At 32.9% G+C, this 24,924-nt stretch overlaps 1 protein-coding gene across 1 annotated transcript in view; it reads right to left on the bottom strand.

The window, feature by feature from the left end:
* MKLN1 (muskelin 1) overlaps positions 1-24,924 on the bottom strand; it is a 149,777-nt gene that overhangs the window by 82,723 nt on the left and 42,130 nt on the right. The window contains exons 3-7 of the mRNA XM_012739731.3: positions 18,589-18,731; positions 17,232-17,320; positions 8,385-8,494; positions 6,235-6,427; positions 739-816 (exon numbers count right to left, since the gene is read on the bottom strand). Coding sequence (XP_012595185.1) covers positions 739-816; positions 6,235-6,427; positions 8,385-8,494; positions 17,232-17,320; positions 18,589-18,731 — 613 coding nt within the window. The remainder of the gene's footprint in view (positions 1-738; positions 817-6,234; positions 6,428-8,384; positions 8,495-17,231; positions 17,321-18,588; positions 18,732-24,924) is intronic.

Genomic DNA, 24,924 nt, shown 5'->3' with positions numbered 1-24,924 from the left:
CATCAGATTTTAAGTTTTGATGCAAAGTCTTTATTAGAAGCAAATGCCCTCTAGGATCTACATCTCAAAGAAGGAAGCATGACCCCCATGGCTCAAGGATCCAAATACACTATGATGTTCAATATAAATACCTTTAAAGAGTTAACTGTACTAGTATTTACTGTTGTTGGAATTACTATACTAGTTTTTATTATAGCATCAGGTTATAAAGTTACATAGATTTCGAATGGACTAATCCCTTTCTATTTTATTCATAAGTCCTCTTAGCAATTTTGCAGAACTTCAGGTTTTCAGGAACACATGTATGGTATTACAACATAGCCTACAATTTTACAGTGTCTCTATAAAGGCAGTTTATGATGAAGTTGTATATGAAACTGCCCAACCTTTTGTTATGGAAATAAAATAGAAAGGTTTAAAAGAAAATTTAATACATTAAACTAACTCTGCCACCTAGGTCTTGTTTTAAACAACTTTTTTTAATGGTTACATTTTTATTCATTTATTTATATTTTCTGACTATTCTGGGTATGCAAACATTCTGGGTACATTAATTACTTTTGTACAGTTTGAGTCAAAGTTACAGGTATGTCCATCACCCAGATAGTGTGCATTGTACCCGTTAGGTTAAACACCTATTTTTTATTAACATAGCACTATGAAACTGGAGCTATCTTCAGAAAACTGAAGACTGAGATGCTAAAGAAAAAGCACCACAACTTAGAAGATACGGCTTACCTTTGGTGCTTTTGGGAATGATTTGACTCCATCGTGGTTTATATTCCTGTTGACTGATATACTGATTGAACAAGCCATCTGCAAATATCAAAGAATGAGAAAGAAATTATACCTCAACCAGCCTACACTTTTAATTACAGACAAAAAATGAAAATGTAGATGCCTGTATTAAGAGAAATTAATAATATCACTAATACAACACCACATTTTCTTAAAATATGCATCACTTCAGTTTCACTTCATTCTACCCCAAATATAAATAGTAAACTATTAGTTGACATAACCATGTAAAGAAAATTCTTTAGGGGCAGCTCATATTTAATTTATTATGTTTCCCATCATTACTGTACCTATTAAATACAAAGACATTAGTGCACTCAATGGACAAGTATGTGACATTAACAGAGAGTTAAATAGAAACCTTGAAAGAAGGAAAAGGAAGTCATCTGGACGAAAAAAAAGTTGTAGGATAATTTAAGGCTGCAAAACAGGAGCAGTAGAAAATAAAACAAAAATAAATAAAATAAAATAGTCTGTAAATAATCTGAATAAATGTTCTATTTCATTGGGAAAAAAGATTTGTGTATCTTTTAAAAATTATTTCTGGAAATTAACATAATACATGTGGGAAGAAAGGACAATTAAAGATTGGGAGGATTATATTTAATTCCTTTTTGTGAAATCTCATCACTCATCTTTTTTTTTTTTTCTGAAACAGAGTCTTGCTTTGTTGCCCAGGCTAGAGTGAGTGCCATGGCGTCAGCCTAGCTCACAGCAACCTCAAACTCCTGGGCTCAAGCAATCCTCCTGCCTCAGCCTCCCGAGTAGCTGGGACTACAGGCATGCGCCACCATGCCCGGCTAATTTTTTCTATATATATTAGTTGGCCAATTAATTTGTTTCTATTTATAGTAGAGACGGGGTCTCGCTCTTGCTCAGGGTGGTTTCGAACTCCTGACCTTGAGCAATCTGCCCGCCTCGGCCTCCCAGAGTGCTAGGATTACAGGTGTGAGCCACCTCGCCCGGCCTCATCACTCATCTTTATTACAAAATGTTTAATCTTTATGCCCTATGATGAAATGGATTCATTGCATCCCAATCCCTTCCCACCAACAGTGCCTTATACCAGTATTTTCTGTTACTAGTATACAACAGTCTTAGAAGAAAACAGGAGCTGCAACAACTTTGGTCTAGATCCATCTTCAGGCAAAGATAAAACTAACCCTGTCAAGTACAAATTCCACTGTTATCCAGTTTTCTTTGAGTACAAAACTATTCAGAGATAAAAGTAAAAACAGCAGTAATAGAACTATATTTACTGAACACTTACCAAATGTTAGAATCCATGCTGTTGTGCTAATCTCATTTAATTCTAAAAATAACACTATGAACTAGGCATTAACAACTCCATTTTACAGATTGTGAAATGTATATTTAGAGAAACCAAGGAACTTAACCAAAATCACACAAGTCTTAAGTAGTGAGATTACAACTCAAGTTCTACTTTGCTTTACTTACTCCTGAAGCTATTTCACCAATAATTATTAATCTATTTCTTGAGAGTAGTTGTTACACTAGTTACTATAATGGTATGGAGACTGTACTCCCCACATATATCCAATTCTACCCCAAATGATTATCAAGTCCTACTCCCATGTTCACCAATCAAAATTAGTTTAATAATGGTATGCAGCCCAATTCTGGCTAATGAAACATGAAGAATCTTCTGGGGAACTTCTAGGCAATGCTTACTTACCTCTAAACAGGCATACACAGAAGAAAAATCTACTTTTATTCCTCTGAACATTTTCCTATCTGTATGCAAATGCAATTTGTAAAGGGGTAAGAATGAAGTCAATTCTATAATGATGACAGAGCAAAAACAAAGAGAGATAAAGAAACTGGATCACTGATCAACCAATCATGAAATCCACCTTACCTCTGTACTTCTTATATGATACAACATTTCCTTACTTGCTAAGCTAGGTTCTCTTTTACATGCACCCAAATAGGTCTCATTTTATAAAGTGACTTTTACTGTAAATTGTTATTAGATTGAAATTAAAAGTAAAAATGAGATTGTTCTCTGTGACTTATAAACTTGCCACAGACCACACAGTTTAGAGAAATCTCCCTAATCTCTTTCTTTTCTGGATAATTATGAAGCTCAGTTGTAACCAACTTTTTCAGCTTTCACATCTTTTCTGCTAGCTTTAACCGGAAACTTCCATCTTATATGTATGCTTGTAAAATATGTTTTTTGCCTTTGGGACTTTACAAAATTGTTGCAAAAAGATAACTTCCTTTTAAATTAGCACTCATAAGGCCGGGCGCTGTGGCTCACGCCTGTAATCTTAGCTCTTGGGAGGCCGAGGCGGGCGGATTGCTCAAGGTCAGGAGTTCAAAACCACCCTGAGCAAGAGCGAGACCCCGTCTCTACTATAAATAGAAATAAATTAATTGGCCAACTGATATATATATAAAAAATTAGCCGGGCATGGTAGCGCATGCCTGTAGTCCCAGCTACTCGGGAGGCTAAGGCAGAAGGATCACTCAAGCCCAGGAGTTTGAGGTTGCTGTGAGCTAGGCTGACGCCACGGCACTCACTCTAGCCTGGACAACAAAGTGAGACTCTGTCTCAAAAAAAAAAAAAAAAAAAAAAAATTAGCACTCATAAATTGGCATTTACATTTTACTTGTTACAGCAAAAGGAACAAATATTGTCACAACTTATTTTAGTGAGAGCACTTCTATCATATAATTTACTCCCCCATGGGCTTTGTAACTGATTCTTACCCCATCCAGCATACTCTGACCAAAGCTCTTCTCCCATAACAAGAGTTGGAAACAATTTTTTCCAGATAAAATGTTGTGGGGCACTTCTTAATGGTGATGACAGTAAAAACATCAATAGTAAATTTAGAATTATATATGAATAAAACACAGTAACTAAATTTATTCTACTTTGAAAAATCGACATAAAAGTTTTAAAATGCTTTTTAAAAAAATTAAAGAGAATATAAAAGTATTCAATAAAGACAATGACTTTTGAAATATACATTAATTCTACATAATGGCCGAGGGGGAAAGAAAGAGAAAGAGCAAATAATAGGAATATATAGCAAAAACTGAGGGAGATAAGAAAACTTGACTGGAAAAAAACAAAGCAGAAATAGGGAAAATTAGAAAAGTAATAAAATTCACATTTTTAACAGTTCCAATTGCCACATTAGCTAAGTCTCCCATATTTATTCATTACAAAACTTTCAATAAGTCAAGCTCCTTATATGTAAAACTGGAACTTATGTGTTGGACGAGGCCTGAGATTCCTTCTAAATTCTGCCATACTAGGATTCCACCACTGTGAGAACCACTATATTTTGCTTGATACACCTATGTTCATCTTAGAAAAGTCTCCATCTTTTCTTTTAGAAAAAGTCTCTTCTTTTCCCTTAAGACTTCTGTGACTCTATCCTGAAAGACAAATAACAAATCCACTGGAGGAAATTCTTCTAAAAGTTCCTAAGGCAATGATCACAGCAACAATTCCAATCAGACGAAGGACCCCATCCCTGATCTTCAAGTCATGTGAACACTGCAGGTAAAATTAAATTCTCTAATTGCTTCTTCAACCAACCCTTCTATCCTCACTCTTGCTAACCTAAAAAGCTTATATATATTTTTAAACTTATATTTGAGTATAACTTTCCTGTTCCTAGGTTATTACATTTGCCTATCATCACTAGATTCTACATTGTCAGACAGGAAGTAGCAATTATTGGTTCAGGAAACACCTCTGATGAAATTAAATATGAGGATGTTTCTAGGCAAATAAGAAGACTCAAAGAAATATGGACAGCCTGGCACTTTCTTAAAATATAGACTTTAAGATCATACTAACATGCTAAATATGCTAAAAGTAGATTTTATTTCCTCCATTATAAAAAGCTTGATAGAACGTGCTTTTGATTCCCTAGACTTTTCTATTTAGCAGGCAGGAACTTCTTGTCCTCTGCTATGTTTTTAGTAGAGCAGAAGCCAAAAAACTCTGCACTGTTTACTTCCTTATTTGTCCAACAAATCATCATCAGTGCAGTCAGCAGCAAACTGAACAACCCTGAAAGGAATGCTTATTAACTAACAGTATTCCAGGCAAGTTGAGGAGAACTCATAGTAGTACAAAAAATACGGCTTAGCTCCACGTTTCAAATATTGAGTTACTGCCAATTTCCCTAAACTCAGTTCCTTTCTAGAGGCAGAAGGATAAGTTAAGTTTCTTTAGTAATCAAAGTTGCACATAATTTTAATAGCTCCTCTTAACCAAGTAAGTATACTACTAAAAAGATAGTTTTAAAACATGACTATTTTTAGCCTAATTACATAAAGTTGTCCATGTTTGTTTTACTTTCCCTTCACAAAATAATATCAAATGCCTTAATGATAACCATTTGAAACAAAACAAAAAACTATAAAATTATGCACACTATCCTCATCCTATGAGGTTAAAAAATACAGAAATCACTCTTAGAAATGGCATGCATACATATATACTTTCACTAGTGGCATTTTAATGGTTTGGTAAGCAATTAATCATCATATAAGTTCTATTTGTTTATACTCCAAAGTATACTCTATTTTAAACATACCAATCATTTATTTGTAAGCATCATCATCAATTGCATAAGTAATAACAATGTACAAGCCTTAAAGGCAGGTTTGTCAATATATTTAACAAAGTAGAGCAGGAAATAATTCATTTTAAGTTAACTTTAAATTTCTCATCTCAAAGAAATGTACAGGTTATAGGTTCTCTGTTTTCTTTAGTTATAAAATATTCAACCCAATATCTGATAAATATGAGTATCTAATAAGAGTAGATGATAATAATGATAAGATTAAAATATATGAGGGCAAAGTGTTGAAAAGTCTGCTATTTATTATTTCTATAAAAGACACACCAGAATTAAATTCCGCATGTTTCATATTGAGCACCTATTCTGTTTTTTGCCACTATGAAAGTTAGTATGGAAGATGAAAGAAAATAAAAGACAAGACAGACAGGACATTTTTTCACTATCCGAGCCCCTCTCCCCAAAATTATACTATGAAAGAATAAATACTGGCTATCAACAAAAATGCTTTAAGAAAAAGGCCTCTAATACTGAAGGGAATGCTAAAAGATTATTTCTAACATGCTTTAATGCTAGTTAATGTTATCATTCTTGTTATCACTCTTAAGTGCAAGGTTTCCCAAGATGACATCTTAAAGTTAGATACCTGAGTTCAAGCATTCTCATATTTTTAAAAATCCCATTACGTTATAAATCAATCTTACACAAAATAAGCCCCTAATCTAAGGAGCTAACAATCTTTACAGAGTAAAAAAAACAGAAAGAAAATTAGGAAGAATGATAACTAGTATAGGTCTATATTCTTTTTGAAAAGGTTTTCTATATATACTTGGAATTACCCTAATAACCAATCTAAGTTTCATACCATTTACAGCTTTTTCAATCAACTCTTCGCAAGCATCAAAATCACCCTTCAACACCAGTTTGTCATGAAGATCTGTTAACATGGGATGTTCCAATGCAATCTTGGTTTTCTTTTGCAGTGATTCAAAAGCCTCTGTATAGTTATGTTGTCTGAAGTGTTTTAGGCAAAGGCGAATGGCTTCCTGTTCACGGTACTACTAGAACACAAGAGAAAGTATAGAAAGAAGAGATTTGTTTAGTTGTTACTATAGGAAATAATAACAGTGAAAATAATTAATCTAAATTGAGCATTTACTATGCACCAAGCACTGTACTAACCCAATTCATTAGATATCATTATTTCCATCTTTCAAATAGTAAAACTGAAGCTTAGCCCATTGTGATAACTTGCCCAAGTACCACAAAGTATGTAGCCAAAGAGAGAAAACCAGACCTAATTCCAGAGCCTGAACTCTGAAGAAAAAAAGCAGAACAGGTATTTATTAAAGCCCACTTAAAACTGGAAAAATCATAACTCCCACGACATCCACTAATCACATTACAATGCAGGTACTGAAAGCACAAAAGCCATTAAATAATATACATAAATTATATTATGTTTTTTGGTTTTGGTTTTTAATAATAAGCTATTGAATGACAAGTATTATCAAATGTACATGCATTTCAAATTTACAAACAGGTTTTATGACTCAAAAATCATCATAAAAAGACTATATTTCATCGTTTTCTAAGCCTATGCTACCTCAACTATTAAACAGCTACAAACAAGACATCTTAATTAACCAGAATCCAAAAAGTGGGCACTCAGTTTACTGAATTTTTCCTAAAACAGGATAAATGTCAAAAATATAAGCTCATAAAAGGATTTTTTTAAAAAACATCAACTTCAAGAATATGTTGTGGGATTACCCCTAATTTTCTTAAGTATACTGATGTACAAAGAGATGACACAGAAGCACTGCATTATAATCAAACAACAAACAGTGATTTACTTATAAGGATTACCCTTTAATAAGGCAAGCAAATAAAATGCTGACTTCAGGAAGATTTATAATACTTGAAATACAAATCAGTTGATAGTTTACTGGACTATTTGACTAATAAAGATTAAACACCAGGCCGGGCGCTGTGGCTCACGCCTGTAATCCTAGCTCTTGGGAGGCCGAGGCGGGCGGATTGCTCAAGGTCAGGAGTTCAAAACCAGCCTGAGCAAGAGCGAGACCCCGTCTCTACTATAAATAGAAAGAAATTAATTGGCCAACTGATATATATATATAAAAAAAAAATAGCCGGGCATGGTGGCGCATGCCTGTAGTCCCAGCTACTCGGGAGGCTGAGGCAGAAGGATCACTTGAGCCCAGGAGTTTGAGGTTGCTGTGAGCTAGGCTGACGCCACGGCACTCACTCTAGCCTGGACAACAAAGTGAGACTCTGTCTCCAAAAAAAAAAAAAAAAAAAAAAAAAAGATTAAACACCTATCCTTCTTTATATGCTACAATTAACTGAGATTTTACGTTATCAAAAAAAATCAATGATTCTATAGCCATACTAATTTTACATTAATACTTTTTTATTCTTGGCCTCTAAAAAAAGACTTATCCCAACTATCTATATATAACTGTATATAGTTATACTAAACAGTGATACCTTCTAACCAGGTTGACTTTAGGAGTCTCAACCATATCCACACTTTCAATTTTCCCTCAGGCTGCAAAATTATCCCACTAAAAACTTCTGTCTAAAGTATTTATATCAATATAAGTTAAAAACAAAATACAGGGTCACATAGGAACAATAATATAACAGCAGACTATGGAGCCAAAATATCTGGGTTTATATACTTACTGGCTCAAGCACTTCACAACTGAGTGATCCTTGGCAAAATACTTAACTTCCCTGTGCTCCATTTCCTCATCCATAAATTAATGGGGATAATAATTGTACCTATCTCAGAGTGATGACTAAACAAGTTATCAATTGCTTAAAGCTGACAGACCCTAAATACTTAATAAATGTTGGCTAATTAATCATTACAATTATTATTCTCCTCAATATCTTAAATTAGAAAATTCTCAGTAAAGATAAGAGATTGACACATTTCTTCCTTTACAGGCATTAAACATAGAGTTGGGATTTTAAAATACAACCTACCTTGCTATACCAGTTGAGACAGGGTTGTACTACATCAGGATCATCAATGCCACTAAGTTCAACATACCAGATGCTAAAGTTAAAGCTGGGCCCCCAGGACAAGAGTGGAACTTTAAAGAAGAAAAACAAAAACAGAAAGAAAAAAAATTAACATAGTTCAAATAAAATTTTAGCACAGTAAAAATTACACATAAGCCTATAAAGATTCATTCAACAAATTTTCTGGGCAGCACAGTACTAAGGCTATAGTAGTAAAAACAAAAACAAAAACCACATGATCCTTGCCATCATAAAGTTTTTTTAGTTAATAAAAACAATGTAAGATAAATTCTAAGTGGTTATATATCTACTGCTAAATAAACACAACCAAAATTAGATGATTTAACAGGTAAATTTTATCAAATCTATAAGCAGCAGATAATTACTATATAACTTAAACTATATCAGACAACAGAAAGAGATCAAAAGATCAATTACTTATCAGTGGAATAACCCTGAAAACAAAAGGATTTTGGGCTTTTGGGCAGAAGAAAAAAGATTTAAGGCCAATTTCAGCTATAAATATATTAAGGGGAAAAAGAGTTGCAAAAAATTCTATCAGGTTCTTTGTAACAAAATAGACTTCATTCCAGGAATGGAAGGATGATTCAATAATAAGAGCTATATTAATGTAATTTACCACTGTAACAAAATAAAAGAAAAAAATGCTTGATTACTTCAATAGATGCTAAATACAAATTAATAAGATGTATATTCTATTCACTATTTTTTAAAAACCTCTACTATTCAATACTATATGGGAGGTCTTAGCTAATCCAATAAGAAAAAAAAGCAAATTAAGGAAAAAAAAATGTAACTCAAAGATGAGACAACTATCTTAAAAATTCAAGCAATTCAATTGAAAAATGTTTTTAAAACAGCTAAACCTACAAAAATCAACTTTTCTTATACCTACAATAGTCAATTAGAAAATATAAGAAAAAAAGTCCAGTTTATAATAGCAAAAAAGAAAGCTAAACATATCTCAGAACAAATTAAACAAAATATATAATATTTATTTAAGAAAATATACAATTTTAGTGAAGAATTAAATAAATGAAAGGACAAACGATGTTCCTAGATAGAAAAACTCAATGTTGTAATCCTAGCACTCTAGGAGGCCGAGGCAGATGGATCACTCAAGGTCAGGAGTTCAAGACCAGCTTGAGCAAGGGTGAGACCCCCGTCTCTACTAAAAATAGAAAGAAATTAGTTGGGCAACTAAAAATACATATATAAAAAAAATTAGGGCATGGTGGTGCATGCCTGTAGTCCCAGATACTCAGGAGGCTGAGGCAGGAGGATTGCTTGAGCCCAGGAGTTTGAGTTTGCCATGAGCCAGGCTGACACCACGGCACTCTAGCCCGGCAACAGAGTGAGACTCTGTCTCAAAAAAAGCAAAAACAAAAAAAAAACAACAAAAAAAGAAAAACTCAATGTTCTAAATATGCCAATTCTCCCCAATTAATTATAAATTTCATGTAATCTCAATCAAAATCCCTATGGCTTATATTCATCATTTCTTGACATGTAACTGAACAAGCTGATCTAAAAAGATAAGTAACACAAGAATATCCAAAATAATAAAAATAATAACGCAAGTACCCCACAAAGATACAATAATTATGACTTTGAAATTAGGGAAAGAAAAGGAAAGGAAATCAGCAGAATAGATGAGAGAATGCAAAAATCTCAAGTATCAGAGGAATTTAACGTATGATAAAGGTAACACTGCACATCAATGACAGAACAGAGTAGAGGTTTTTGTTTTTTTTTACTTCAGCATATTATAGGAGGACAAACGTTTAGGTTGTGTGTTGCCTTCTCCCTCCTTCCCCCTCAGCCCCCAGAGTCAGAGCTACAAGCGTGTCCACTCCCCAGATGGTAGGCATCACACTCATTATGTATGTATATACCCATTCCCTCCCCCATCGGCCCAACGCCCCATAAATGTTATTCCTATATGTCCCAGAGTAGAGGTTTTTAAAGCATGATCCATGGACTCCTGGGGATCTCCATAATCTTTCAAGAGGTCCCATGCAGTTAAAAACTATTTTTCATAACACTAGGACCTTGTCAGCCTCTTTATAATACTGACATTGTGCACTAATGGTACTAAAGTAATGGTAAGTAAAAATGCTGGCACCTTGGTACCGAAGTAATGGCACTCAAAAGTACTAATAGCCCTTAATACAGCATAAATTGCACTGTATTCCTCATCACAACACACTTGCAGTTAAAAAGAAAGTATTCACTTTTACTGATGATGCAGTAAAAATAAATTTTAATAAATCCCTATCACGCATTAAGTACACAAAAAATCCTGTATGACAAAAAGGGAAGTATATATAAAGCACTTTTGCCACATAACAAAGCATAATGGTCATCTTAAGGAGGACTTGTACAATTGTTTGAGTTTTGAGTTAAACTAATTTAATTTTTTTCATGGGATACTATTTTAATCTTGAAAGAAAAACTGACAGACAACCTACAATTATTTATATTTATTATTTGCCAGACATTTATTTGTCATTTCAAGGAAAAGAACCAATGATACTTGCTGTCAGGGATAAAACTCAAGCTTTCAAGAGAAAATTAGAATTTTAGAAGTTGGTATCTGCCACTGTGACTTTGACTGCTTCTCAAGATTTAGGATTTCTGAGGAGATTGGAGGTGATATTAATTAATGTGATTTTAAATATTATAAAATGAAATGTTTCAACATTTGGAAGATCTGTATAACTCAGTGAACTGATTTTCTAAATGAACAATGAAGGATGTTTCAAAGTCATACATGGATGAAAAGTTCAAGATAGACTAAGGAATTTTAATGTAACAAAGTCAGTTCACAGATGTGGTTTCAGAGTCAACAAGCAACTACTTTTAAGAAACTAACACTTGTCCAGTTTTGATAAAGTAACAGAACATCCACCATAGTTGATACCCAGTCTACTGATTTCCAAGTTCATTGCTCTTGCTGGCATATCAGACTGAATAAGGAGGTAAGATACAGTGGGTCACAAACTGTCCTATATCATTGTCATCTAAAGGGAGCTGTGTGAATGAAGATAGACACAGGCAGTAGCAACCAGCCACGAAAATGTATGAAGAATTCCTAGGATGTTTAATATGGCTTTCTGTTACATGTGCAAACAACAAAAATTTGAAAAAGTTTTATAGTAACAAATACTAAATTATCATCGTTTTGCTGTTTATTCTTTATGTAGCAGTGCCATTTAAAAGTATATCACAAGTATATATATCAAAAGTAAAAGTATATCACATAGCAATAACCATCAAGTAGTATACGAGTCAAAATAAAATAGGATTCTAAACCCAAAGCTCCAATAACGTAAGTCTATATATGTAACCAGACATATGAGTTTGAGATTTCCACGTCCAAGTTCAACAAAATTGGGGAGGGGGGAGCTTCCTATTATAGCCATTCAAATAATCAAATTCACTTATTAAAACCTTTTAAACATTTGTGTTCTAATGAGATTTCTTCTGTATACTCAATGGTCAAACAGAAATATTTCTAGAATAAAATTAGTTCTACTGTTTAACATCTTTGAAAAACACAGGGAGGTAAATTATGAAGTCATCTCACCAAAGGACATCACATACTACAGATGAATGAACAATCTAATTTTTAAGAGATTAAAGGAATATGTACAAAATGATGTACACTCATTTCAAATTACCAATGATTTTTGATGGCATTAAAATACTAATAATGCACATTAGACATACTATGCACAAAATATCTAAGAAATCTAAAAACGAATTAGAGCTACACACACACACACATTCTTTGTCCCCTGATAAAAGATGCCTTTGTTTCCACTTCAAATAAATGCATAAGACACATCCCACAAGGCTAGCAGTTTGTATCCTAGGGTTCAACCATCAGTTTTCCCTACAGTACAATCAAAGATCCTTGATTGCCACCCCTTTTCATAAAATGGGATACACAAGGCACACAAGGATACTAGGCTGGGACTCCTTCTATTCTGGGATTGAGGAAATCAATACCTCAACACAACAAAACACATTTGCAGCACATTCAATGTGCTTTGACAATATCACTTGTGAAGCTCTTGTCTAGATGACTAAAAGAGCTATTGCAAGATGCTAGTAATTTTAGGATCAGGTCTGGAAGATCCTAAAAATTCAAGATTAGCCACTGTGAAAGAGTTTATCTAGTCTACTAAAGTACACAAATACTTGTGTCTAATAAGTACACAAAGCACTTAGCACAGAAACTGGCACATACTAAGTGCTCAATAAATGTTAGCCATTAATTATTATTATTATTATCAGCTAGTATTACTATGTTAGTTTTCTTCTTAATAGTGAACTTTTAAAATGCCACTTTTCCACATGTTCTCCTAAAGAGCCTCCACACATACCCATGCAGACCAGCAGAGCACTCCCCAGACTTAGCACCTACCCTAAGCTTCTAAATACTTCTGGGATCCAGAAGGCATGCCATGTCCAGCCAGAGCTGAAGCCTCTCTCTAAAGTCCCCACAATGAGCCAGGCTGCAAGTGACTCCTTCACAGAAATCCACAACTCCCCATTTACCAAAACCCAAGACTTCCCCTTAATCCTTTCAAGACTGGGTACTTCATCTACTTTCGCTGATTTCTTCATACAGCTGTTATCCTGTCTATGAATCAGGATGTAAACCCTCACAGTCATCTGTAACGAATACCCTCCCCCTATTCCACCTTATGTTTACTCTCCTCTGATCTAATCTCATGCTGAAGTTGTCCCTCCCAAACCTTTAACTTGCTCTCTGGAATCCAGTGTCCCAATTAATAACTCTCCTTCTTTGCTCAATGTTCTTTTTACTGCTAGGCCTTACTCCAAACCAAGTTTCTTTCTAAGGCTACTCTCTACTTGCATACTAGGTACTGTCAAAGACCTCATTCCAGACTGGGCTCTTTGCTTTTTGGTGCCTTGTACCCCCTTTGGCTGTTCAGTGAACCCTATGACACCCCCACCCCAGTTTTAAACATATAAAGAAAAATATGTAGTATTAAATCAATTGTATTGAAATATAGTTATAAATATAATGAAGAAATAAAATTACCATATAGAAATAGATATGCTTTTTTAATTACTACATTCAATAACAAGATCTAATGGCAGGTCTAATAATTATCATCATTTCAAAGTTGTGATAATATTTGCCACACTGTAATGTAATGGGAAAAATTGGTAACTTCTATCTGTGACAAGTCACAGGTAGTGCTACTACTATAAGTTATTGCTGGTATTTATAAATGAAGGATATGCTAAATATATTAACAAGGTTAGAAAACATAAAGATGTAACTTTTTTCTCAGCAAGTTCATGAAGCCACTGATTTACCCCCCAAAACTCTTGTACAATAAATTCAAAAAGTACATATACAATGTTTGTAGTGAGGCAAGCAGTCTGCTTGGTGCTTTTGAAATTTGAGAAAACAGAAGGCAGGGATACTGTCTCCAAGGATTTTCCAATCTTCCTAAGAAACAACACGTACATATATCACACATTAAGAGAACTCAACCTTTGGAAGTAGACTTGAGTTTGTTATCCCATCTCTGTGTTTTACTACTTGTATGGTTTTGGCCAAATCATTTAATCTCTAAACTTCAATTTCCTCCTCTGTAAAATGAGTACAATACCTATCTCACAGAGTGTTAGGCAGGCACTTCATATATGGTACCTACTATTATTACTAAAGCAATACAAGCACACATCTAAAAGTGTTATGCATATACCAAATGCTATGTCTTTGATCCATCACATACTAGCTTATGTAGCTGGGATAGGTCATTTGATTTCTACCCTCTGTTTCTTTAACTGAAAAAGAAAGATTTTTATCTGCCAATATGATGTTCAAATTAGATACCATATGTGAAAATACTCATAAAACCCTTAAAAACAATAAAAACATAACAAGCTTTAAATAATGATTGCTGAAATGACATAATGAAATGATAAATTATACTTGTACATATTCTTTTTCTATAGTACCTAAAATACTACCTGTAAGAAGACATATAAACAAGAGCTTTCTGAATATAAGTATAAAAATGCATAAAAAGACATTCATATGAAAACATTCCTTCATTAAGTATGATCTTAAATGAAAATTCAAAAGACTACCACAGATCCACAAACTAGAAGAGAACTCAAGAACATGCTAATATAGCTACCTACCCTATCATTAGGCAGAAAAGGCATTATCATCCTCGTTTTACAAAAATGCAACTTAAGAAAGGAAAGTAAAATTTACCTGAAGGAAGGCAGCCAATGGTATCAATTCAACTATGCTGGTACTCTGGATTATCCACAATAGATTTTAAAGCCTAACCCCTCCCACATAGTAAAAATGTGGGCTTATTTTCCTTGTTAATAATTTATGACCAAACGTCTCTAATTTGGTTTAAGAAAAACTTAGTGAATAAGCTATATTCATTATAAATCAAAATTGTTATGGTTAGATATCAGTGCAGGACTTGGACATTATCTGCCATTTAATTAGTCTTGCTTCTGTTTTCCTCCATTACTGTGAATAACTGAAAGCTGATTATATTTAGCAATTGTATTAATAAACTTATTTTTTAAACAAAGCAAAGATCTTTCAAACCTATCACTGTACAACATAGATGTGAAGTATTTAAACACATTTTTTAAAGACAAATTCTAACAATTTACCCCAACCAGATAAACATCTGTGCTAAATCACCACCAAAGGAGAATTATACATCACTCAAGTCCTTTATTGAAATGATTTAAGAAAATATGGTGATAAACTAAAAATACTAACCTAACATTCAGGCTTTTAGTTTCACATTTTCCTTATATTACTTTAAAAAAAAAACTTATCAAGAGAATGTTGGAAAAGGGTTGAAAAACAAACAAACTACAGATTAGTATTAGTATCTTTTAACAGAAAAGTCAGAAATATGAAATTATCTAGTAATAATATCCTAAATATCAAGGGCTCATAAGTGTCTACTATTAATTGGAAAGCTCCAATTAACGTTTTGCTTGAATACCCTAAAACTAATCCCAGGTCAAGTAAATGATATCATTATGCCATATGTTGGTCAAAGGGTACAAAGTGTCAGTTAGACAGGATAAATAAGTTCTGGAGATCTACTGTACAGCATGGTCACTAAAGTAATAATTTACTGCATACCTGAAAACTGCTAAGCGAGCAGATCTTAAATCTTCTCACCACACACACACAAAAATAAATATGTGAGGCAATAGATATGTTTATTGGGTTGATTTAATCATTTCGCAATGTATACATATGCCAAAAACTCACATTGTATACCATAAATATATATAATTATTATTTGTCAATTTTACTCTAATAAATCTGGAAAAACTTTTTTAAAAGTACACATACCCCAATACTTGGCAAAAAAAGGAAAAAAGAAAAAACGGAAAAAAGGCTGACAGAAAGGGCTGGAAAGGGTTCCATTTGCCACTGCTTGTAAATTTGAAATATAAGATCATAATATTGTTAAAGCTATGCAAGGGTCTTTAGGAACTGGGAAGTTAAATTCTGATGAAAATATTACTAGTACATAAAAGGAAATAACCAAGAGTTAAATTCATTCCAAAAAATCGCTTATTCATAAATCCTTACAGGAAAAAGATACAGGTTTTCATTTACAACTATTTATTACAGCAACAGAAAATATAGTTACTATAAAAGAACGTAACACATTGAACATCCAACTATTCTGAAAATATTTTTCCATCTATAAGTAGTCTTTATTAAGACCTCAGATATTCTTTTTGCCCCATAGAACTGCTGACTCATGAAACGAACAGGCCAGCTCTTGACAGCATTAGCAAACAATGACTATGAACAACAGTGCTTGTTCCAAAAGAGAAACCATTTCTTTTTTTTTTCTAGGAATACTATGTTGAGAACCAAAAGAGAAATCATTCCCCCAAATCAAAATGTAATGTGGGATTCTGGCTTCTATTATTATTCTTTGAGGGGTCTGATGCAATTTAGTCTTTATTTTAACATAGTATTTTCAAAGGTTTGCAATATGGATAGAAATTAAGAGATTCAAGTCCTCAACTTTCCTACCTTCTAAATAATAAATTGTAAAGAAAAACAAAATAATTTGAAAATTACTAATTTTGAAGACCCATTACAAATATTTTAAGCTAAAAAACTTTCTAAATAAATACATGCCTTAAGCAGTATTTTTCAAACAGTGGTTTGCAAAGCACTAGTGGGTCATAAAATCAATTTAATGGGTTTGACCAGCATTTCACTAAAAAAATGAAATACAAAAGGAGAAAACAGAAAATAACCATAATATATTGCCTTAAGGAATTCATCAATATTTGGTTTTATAATACTACCACTTTAGTACAGCCAATAAACTTTCCATACAATTAAGGTAATCAAGTCACTAGATCCCTCAAAATACTCTAAGAAAACTTTCAAATGAGAAAATATTTGGAAAAGGCTCCACTTGAAATAACTGTCAGTAATGGATTTATATAAAACAGGAGTCAGCAAACATTTTCGGTGAAGGGCCAAACAGTAATCTTTTTGGGCTTTGTGGACTATGTGGTGTCTTGCAACTACTCAATTCTGTCTTTGTAGCACAAAAGCAGACAGTATGTAAACTAACTGGTATGGCAATGTTCCCATAACATTTTATTTTAAATAACATAGGGCCTACATGATTTGGTCTGAGGGCTGTAGTTTGTTGACTGATAGTATAAGGAATTTATTTCTAGTCCAGAATGCTAAAAAAAAAACCTTACCTATTTTAATGAATCGACAAGGGAACATCTGTTCATCAATTTTGTGCTTCAAGGTGAACGTTTCTTTGTTATAGTCATTCTTTAAGCCACTGTGGGAAAAAAATAAGGCTATCAAATCTAACTTCATAACTTAGGAAATACACTAAAATACAGATTAATGTCATACTCAGGTTTTAAGTTTAAATCAATGCTAAAAATATATGACCAAGACAATATAAACACACAGGAATATAGGTCAAAACTTGTACATTCAAATCAACTGCATTATAACTATAGTCTCTTAATTATATGAAGGCTAATGAAAAATATATAGTGGATGGAAACGTGTGACACGACCTAGTGTCTTTAATGTATAACTGAATATGACACAAAATTTTCAAACAGTAAGAAGGTAGTTAGAAAACAATTCACGCTCATATCTGACAACTTAAAGCCAAATACTAGAATTTGCCAAAGAATTAAGTTATTTAATTCTGATTGACATGCCCATGTTCCTTCTATGGTGCAACACATTTTCGAGAATTTTACTCTGTTGGTTTAATAGCATGTGCTTTATCCTAAATAAAAATAAACTCATATCACCTCTCTGCTTCAACACACCTAGGATTGATGCAAGTATTTATGGGAAAGTCACTTATCTTCAGGTTGCCTTATATCCTGAAATACTGTCATGACTTAAATCAAATGCAGTACAGAAGTAATATTTACTTACAGGAAGTATTGTGTTAATGGGACACACCATGTCACAAATATACCCTAAATCTCCATGATTTTATTTGTCTATTGCATTAGCTATCTGATTTTTTCATTAGCTGGGGGGCAAATTAACCTACAGTCTATGGCTATTAAAACTCAAATTTACTGAGCCCCTTCCAAGTAGCAGGCACTGTGCTAGGTACAGTCATATATTTTTTCATTTACAGAACCTTCCTCTTTTTAGTCTCTAATTTATAGTAAATTCCTATTACTTGTGGATTAGGGTAATCAACCTTAGTGTTTTGGACAGAGCCTGTGTTTTTTTAAAATAGCAAAGATTACAATAAAAAGTTTTATTAAAGCTGAAAGTATTTCTAAAGTCATTAACAGTTCAAAAGTACAATTGAAAACGAAGGAAAAAAACCAAAAAATTTTGATTCTTTCTTCTTTGGTAAAAATATTAACTAGTGTCTGGTGGTTGAAAAAACAAAAAAAAGCAAACTCAAGCCACAGTATCAAAATGAGGCATTAGGAATAGGAGAAATATTCTTTCCTTCCCTGAAACAAAAAGCAAACCATGCAGATTTAGCTACAAAGAGACTAAACTAAGACTACGGATTGTTTAGAAGATAGCTCTTTCCTCCTCATAACCATAACTTACCTAGACAATAGCTCTGTCATATTTTCTTCATTCATTCCACCAAAGACTTTAAATTTCTTCAAATTGCAGACATGAGTTTTCTCATATTTTCCAAATGTGATATTCTGAACTATAGCAGGCCTTTCGAGCTTCAGAATCAAGTACTAAAAACAGAAATAAACAAATTATATCCTCTTCTGTTTAAAACAAATAGCTAGACAACCTTAAAAGTTAAAACTTTTGATGATTAACAGAAAAATATGTAAAGTCTATCCTGTCCACTCTGCACTAGATTTTTTTTAAAAGCTTAAAAATAGTACACAACAGCCTTATAAAGGATATCATAACATCACCAGTTTTTACTCTGTAGAGCCCAGAAACTACATTATCCTGAATAGTGTAGATGAAGAAGAAAAAAAAGAACTAGTGAGATAACTTCTAATCAGGAATGGTATTTAATAAAAGATATAACCAGACTATGCATATACAAATAAAATAAGATTAGAATATAAAAATAATTAATAATACATATTCCCATGGACTATATTTTAATAGCTATATCAATGTTTAAAACCAGCAATAAAATTTTTAAACCTAGGAACAAACTTAAAGATTTACTACTCATCTCTGCCAATTTTACAAATTAAAAAACCCAGAACTACTATAAATATGTTTAATATAGCTCAAGTTTTCTTACCATACATTGGGTAAAATGGAATTAGTTAAAGTCGAAACATTTTCACATTATGCAGACTGGTTTTGATTATAAAAATTAAGGTGGAAATTACCACTGGTTGAATATATGGGGAAAAGCTATTCTGAAAAACAGTTCAGATGTTTTGTTGGAGAGATTTCATGTTCCATGGTAATGGGTATTATAGGTGATAAAAATGATAAGAATAAATTTATCCTATCTCTTACCATGAAAAATTAACTCAAAATAGATAAGAACTGATCTAAAATCAATCCTTAGGATCAAAGACCTACATGTAAGAGCTAAAACTTTAAAACTCTTAGACAAAAACATAGAGGTAAGTCTTCATAACTTTGGATTTGGCAGTGGATTCTTAGATATGACACCAAAAGTACAAGCAACAAAATATGAAATAAATTGGACTTCATCAAAATTAAAACTTTTCTATCAAATGACACTATCAATAAAGTGAAAAGACAACCTACACAACAGAAGGAAACATTTGCAAATTACATATCTGATAAGAATCTAGTATCCAGAATATATAAATAACTCTTACAACGCAACAACAAAAGGCCAATCAATCCAATTTGAAAACAAAGGATCTGAATAGCCCTTCTCCAAAGAAGATAAACAAATAGCCAACAGGCACATGAAAAGATGCTCAACATCATCAGTCATCAGGAAAATGCAAATCAAAATCACAATGAACAACTAACTACTTTATACACATTAGGACTGCTATAATACTGATAATAACAAAACATAAAATAAGTATTAGCAAAGATGTGGAGAAACTGGAACTCTCATACATTGTTAGTAGGAATGTAAAATGGTACAGACACTGTGGAAAAGAGTTAGGCAATTTCTCAAAAAATTAAACACAGAATTACTACATTACCAAGAAATTCCACTCCTAGGTATATACCCAAAAGAAGTGGAAAAAAAAAAAAGGATTCAAACAAACACTCACACATGAGTATTCATGGCAGTACTATTCACAATAGCCAAAAGGTGGAAACAACCCAAATGTCCATCAACTGATCAATGTAGTATTTCCATACAATGGAATACTATTCAGCCATAAAAAGGAAAGAAGTATGGATACATGCTACAACATGGATTAACCTCAAAAACAGGCTAAGTGAAAGAAATCAGACACAAAAAGTTTTTATAAGACTTCATTTATATGAAATATCCAGAGTAAGTAAATGCACAAAGGTAGAAAGCAGATTAGTGGTTGCCAAGAGCTGGGTTGAGATGGGAAAGGAGAGACTCCTTAATGAGTATGAGGTTTCCTCCCGGGTGATGAAAATATTTGGGAACTAGACAGAGGTAACAGTTGCTCAACACTGTAAATGCACTAAATCTCACTGAACTATACATTTTTAAATGGTTAATTTTATGTGACTTTTACTTCAAAAAAATGAATTGAATAAAAGAATAGTAATCGAAGCTAATGTTTTCTGAGCACTAACTCCTTATTCAGCACATTGCTCAGACTTTTTTACATGTATTGTCTCATCAGTTGTAGTATAGAAGAGAAGGAGGAGTATTTTAATAATACTAGTTAGCCTTATTTTACAAATGAAGAAATCTTGGCTTAGAAAGGCTAAATAACTTGACTATTGTTACACAGCTAATAAACAGCAGAGCTAAGATTAAAAATCAGTCATCTGTTCCTGGTATGAGAGTTGCAAATAAGAAAAAAAAAAAAAAAAAAAAATCAGTCATCTGCCTCTGGCTTACACTGTTGGTTAGCTGACCCAACCTCCATTCTCAGCCCAGTTATTCCTAGACACCTTCTAGCCAAGGGTAGATAAATGAGAAAGTTCTGGTCAATGAAATATAAGCAAAAGTTTGTAATGGGATAAGTCTTGCTTTCTGAAACAAATGCTACTTCTCCTGCCTTTTGCTGTTTGAACAGTTATAGCTGCAACAATGACTGTACAACCATGGAGGAAAATGGCCAAGAGAATCTCAGAGACAACCATCTGTAAGCCACTCAACTTCCACCAGCAGCTGCCTGTCTCTGGTTTTTGTTACTTTCAGAGCTACTTTAACCTGTATAAATGCCACACATATGATTTTAATTGTACATATTTTGGTGTATTTATAAGATACAGACTTAAAAATACCATATCATTATACACCAGAAAAAAATTAACAGTGGCTCTTTAATGTCCTAAAAAATCCTGTTAGTGTTCAAAACCCAGAACTGTCTTATAAAAAAATTTTTTTTCAGTTTAAGTCCAAATAAGGTTCATGTATTATGATTGGTTAATATATCTCTTAAGTAACTTTTAATCCAGTGGTGTCCCTCAATTTCTTTTTTTCCCCTTTAAATTTTTTGTTGAAGAAACTGGGTTGTTTGTCCCTAAGACTTTCTTTCCCACAGTCTGGATGTTGCTGACTGCACCCTCCCCACCCCATGTTTATTTTTTGTAAATCAGTAATTTAATCTTTTCTAGTCTTCTTATGTGGGGAACAACCATCAAAAACCTATTTATTTAATCCACCGTTAATAGGACCTTTTGTTATTTAAAGCTAAAAACATTCCTGCTGATTCACTGATCCCACAGCCAAAGCTTTAACCCACTACTTGATAAAGTCTGTCTAGGTTTATATGTCGTTTACACTCTAAGTAGCTATTAAAATTTTTTATTACAGAAATTGCCACAGAAAATTGAAATTGATATTCTTTATTCATTAACCTTTTTATACACCCAATAGGTGTAGTAATGTGACTTTTGGTAATTTAGTTCCCTAAGAATACAACTGTATATTGAACAGACTATACAGGTAGATATTCACATCTTTTTATCTTTCTCATTAACTCACATTCCATCCACCCCCTTCTTCTCCTTCCTCTCACTCTCAGTCACCCTTTTAAAGTCTCGGTTTAGATGTTCAGTTTACCCTGACAATTGCTTTAGTTAGGTACAGTGTTGCAACTAGTAAAAATAGGCCTTTATACAATGTTATACACTATCCATTATTCCACATATTATACCCCTAAATACAATAGAAACCATCTGTTTATACACATACAATTATATTAATAACCAAATAGGAGTTTTGTTATTAAAAATAAAATCTAGAGTCTCTAAAGTAAAATACAATGGTCTGACTGAAACACCTTTTAAATAAATATTTTAATCTTTTAATCATATTTTAACTTTATTGGTACTTTTTAATTTCCATTTTTCTAACTCTTGAGTATCAATTAAACAGTATTGTTCCATAGTTAAGTAGGCTTCCATTATTTTTAATTTGGAACAATGACTGTTATAGATTCAGTAATAACAACTATAAAAAATAAAATTCATTAAGAATAAACATTTTAGAAGAACTATTTTAGAAGCTAGTTACTACCTTGAAATTATATATATATATGGGTATTAACATAACAATTTTAAAATAAAACATAATGAGCCACATCTCTTTAACAAAAATGGGAAGGACACACACAGAAGAGCAAAGAGTTATCACAATGGTCCTTAATTTACCATAGAACTAAAAATGAAAAAAAAATTTTTTTAATGTTCAAAACTTGCTCAAAATTTCACCCTAGAGAGGTTTTTGAGTGTGAGAAACATGATTTTAAAATTCAGTTTTCATCATATAAATAATTAGTTTATGATAAAGAATAAGGGTGAGATAAAAGAGGAAAATGTGATGGGGGAGCTAGTGGTAGTAGGACTAACTTTAGAGCCTTAGCTAGGACTATCAGTACAAGTCTTTATGCAGTTTTCATTTATGCTACATTTATTCTCTACCAGCACAGATGATTCAGAATTAACAGTGATGTTTTCTCATTAGGTATCAAAATATCTGCCCCCATCAAAATAAAAATGGCTTTAATTTTTATTATAAACTACAAATCCTAATTTAAAACGAAAATCAAAAGGGAGATAAAAGCATAAGAAATTTAAGAGAAATTCAAAATCACCTGAATTTCACCATCCTCAAATCACAACTACCACTGCCATTTTGAAGATAATTCAATTTAACTTTATGCACACATTCAGACAGACGCATACTTTATGTTAACTGGTATACCATATATTTGGTGTTTTCTTTTTTTTAATGGGAATAGCTTTGTAAATGAAAATAGTTCTTTTGGGTTTTTTGGTCCTTTCATTTCTTCTCTTAAATAATCAATTCTAACAATCAGGCATATGCCTATTCATATCTTGACCTGAGTTCATTGCACCAAAACCAAATTTAAACATGTATATGCATACATTTATACATACACACAAACACATTGGCAAGGGGGGAGGGAGAGTCATTACTTAGGTCAGAATAGTAGGATCTTATTGTAAATGCTTCTCTACATCTTGCTTTTCTCACTTTACAGTGTAAATCTTTCTAACTTAACTGGTATACAGCAGTTTATTTTATTCAAATGGCTGGTAATATTCCCTGAAAAATGTATTCTAGCATTCTCATGTAAATAGGTATTCTTTTTCCCCCAGACTTACATCCTTCAAAAATTGCTACATTAAATATTTGTGTAACATCTAACATCCTAACATACTGATACTTTTAAAAGGTAGAGTCCTAGGAAGGACCACTAGGTAAACCAAGTATACTTTCCACATTAATAGACCTTGCCAGATTACATTTCAAAAAGCCTGTAACAATTCAGATTTTCACCAGAATGTATGGGTACCCTTCTTCCCAAATCCCTGAAGCAATGGGTATTGTTATTCTTTTAAATGTCTCCCAACCTACAGACCAAAAAAGAAAACAACTTGAAAACCTTGAAATAATACAAAAAGCAAATACCTGAAGGTTCAGAATACTTGAGTGAAAAAAGTAAACTCTGGTGAGAAGCGCACTCTCATTTGATAAAGAAGAGCCATGGAGATATGAAATAAGTTCCCAATTCCAAAGCTTTTAGTATAGGGCTAAGTGCACTCTAGAGCAGACACAACAGCAGCAGGAGCAAATGCAGAAAACCCACAACCTTTCTGGCCTAGGAACCACAAGAGTAAAGTAGGGAAACCATGAAGGCTGAATAGAGTGGGAGAATCCCAGAAGGGAAAGAACCAGGGGAGGGAATCACCAAACTCTGGTTACCCGTATCTCTGATCTCATATATGCAGAGAACAGACTTAAAGCAGCAGCTAAAGACAAAACACCTAACCTGAGAAAGCAGCTATCACCCAAGAAGAAAATTACCTGTCTTACTAAGAAAGCAACACTCATTGCAGAAAAATAACAGAATCCAGAAGCTCTACAGCTAACATTCACAATGTCCAAGATACAATCCAAAATTACCCAATATATGATGAATCATGAAAATGGAATACATTCTCAAGAGAAAAGAAAATCATTCCTGTCCAATCCCAAACAAACCAGACATTAGAACAAACAAGGGTTTTAAGGCAACTACTATATATCTTAACCATCATCTATATATCATAACTATCATCAATGAAGTTAAAATGTTTTCAATGAATGAAAATTCAGCAGAGAATTAGAAACAAAAGAAACAAATGAAAATTCTAAAAGTAAAAAAAAAAAAAATTCCTGAAATAAAAGTCACTGGATAGACTTAACAGCCAAATGGACATGCAGAGAAAATAGGTGAACCTGAAAATAGAGCAATAGAATAAAGAAAAAAAAGACTGAGAAAAACTGAACAGGCCTCA

Source organism: Microcebus murinus, chromosome 9 (genome assembly GCF_040939455.1).
Source record: "Microcebus murinus isolate Inina chromosome 9, M.murinus_Inina_mat1.0, whole genome shotgun sequence".
Classification (NCBI taxonomy): Eukaryota; Metazoa; Chordata; class Mammalia; order Primates; family Cheirogaleidae; genus Microcebus; species Microcebus murinus.
This window is presented reverse-complemented; position numbering and strand designations above follow the sequence as displayed.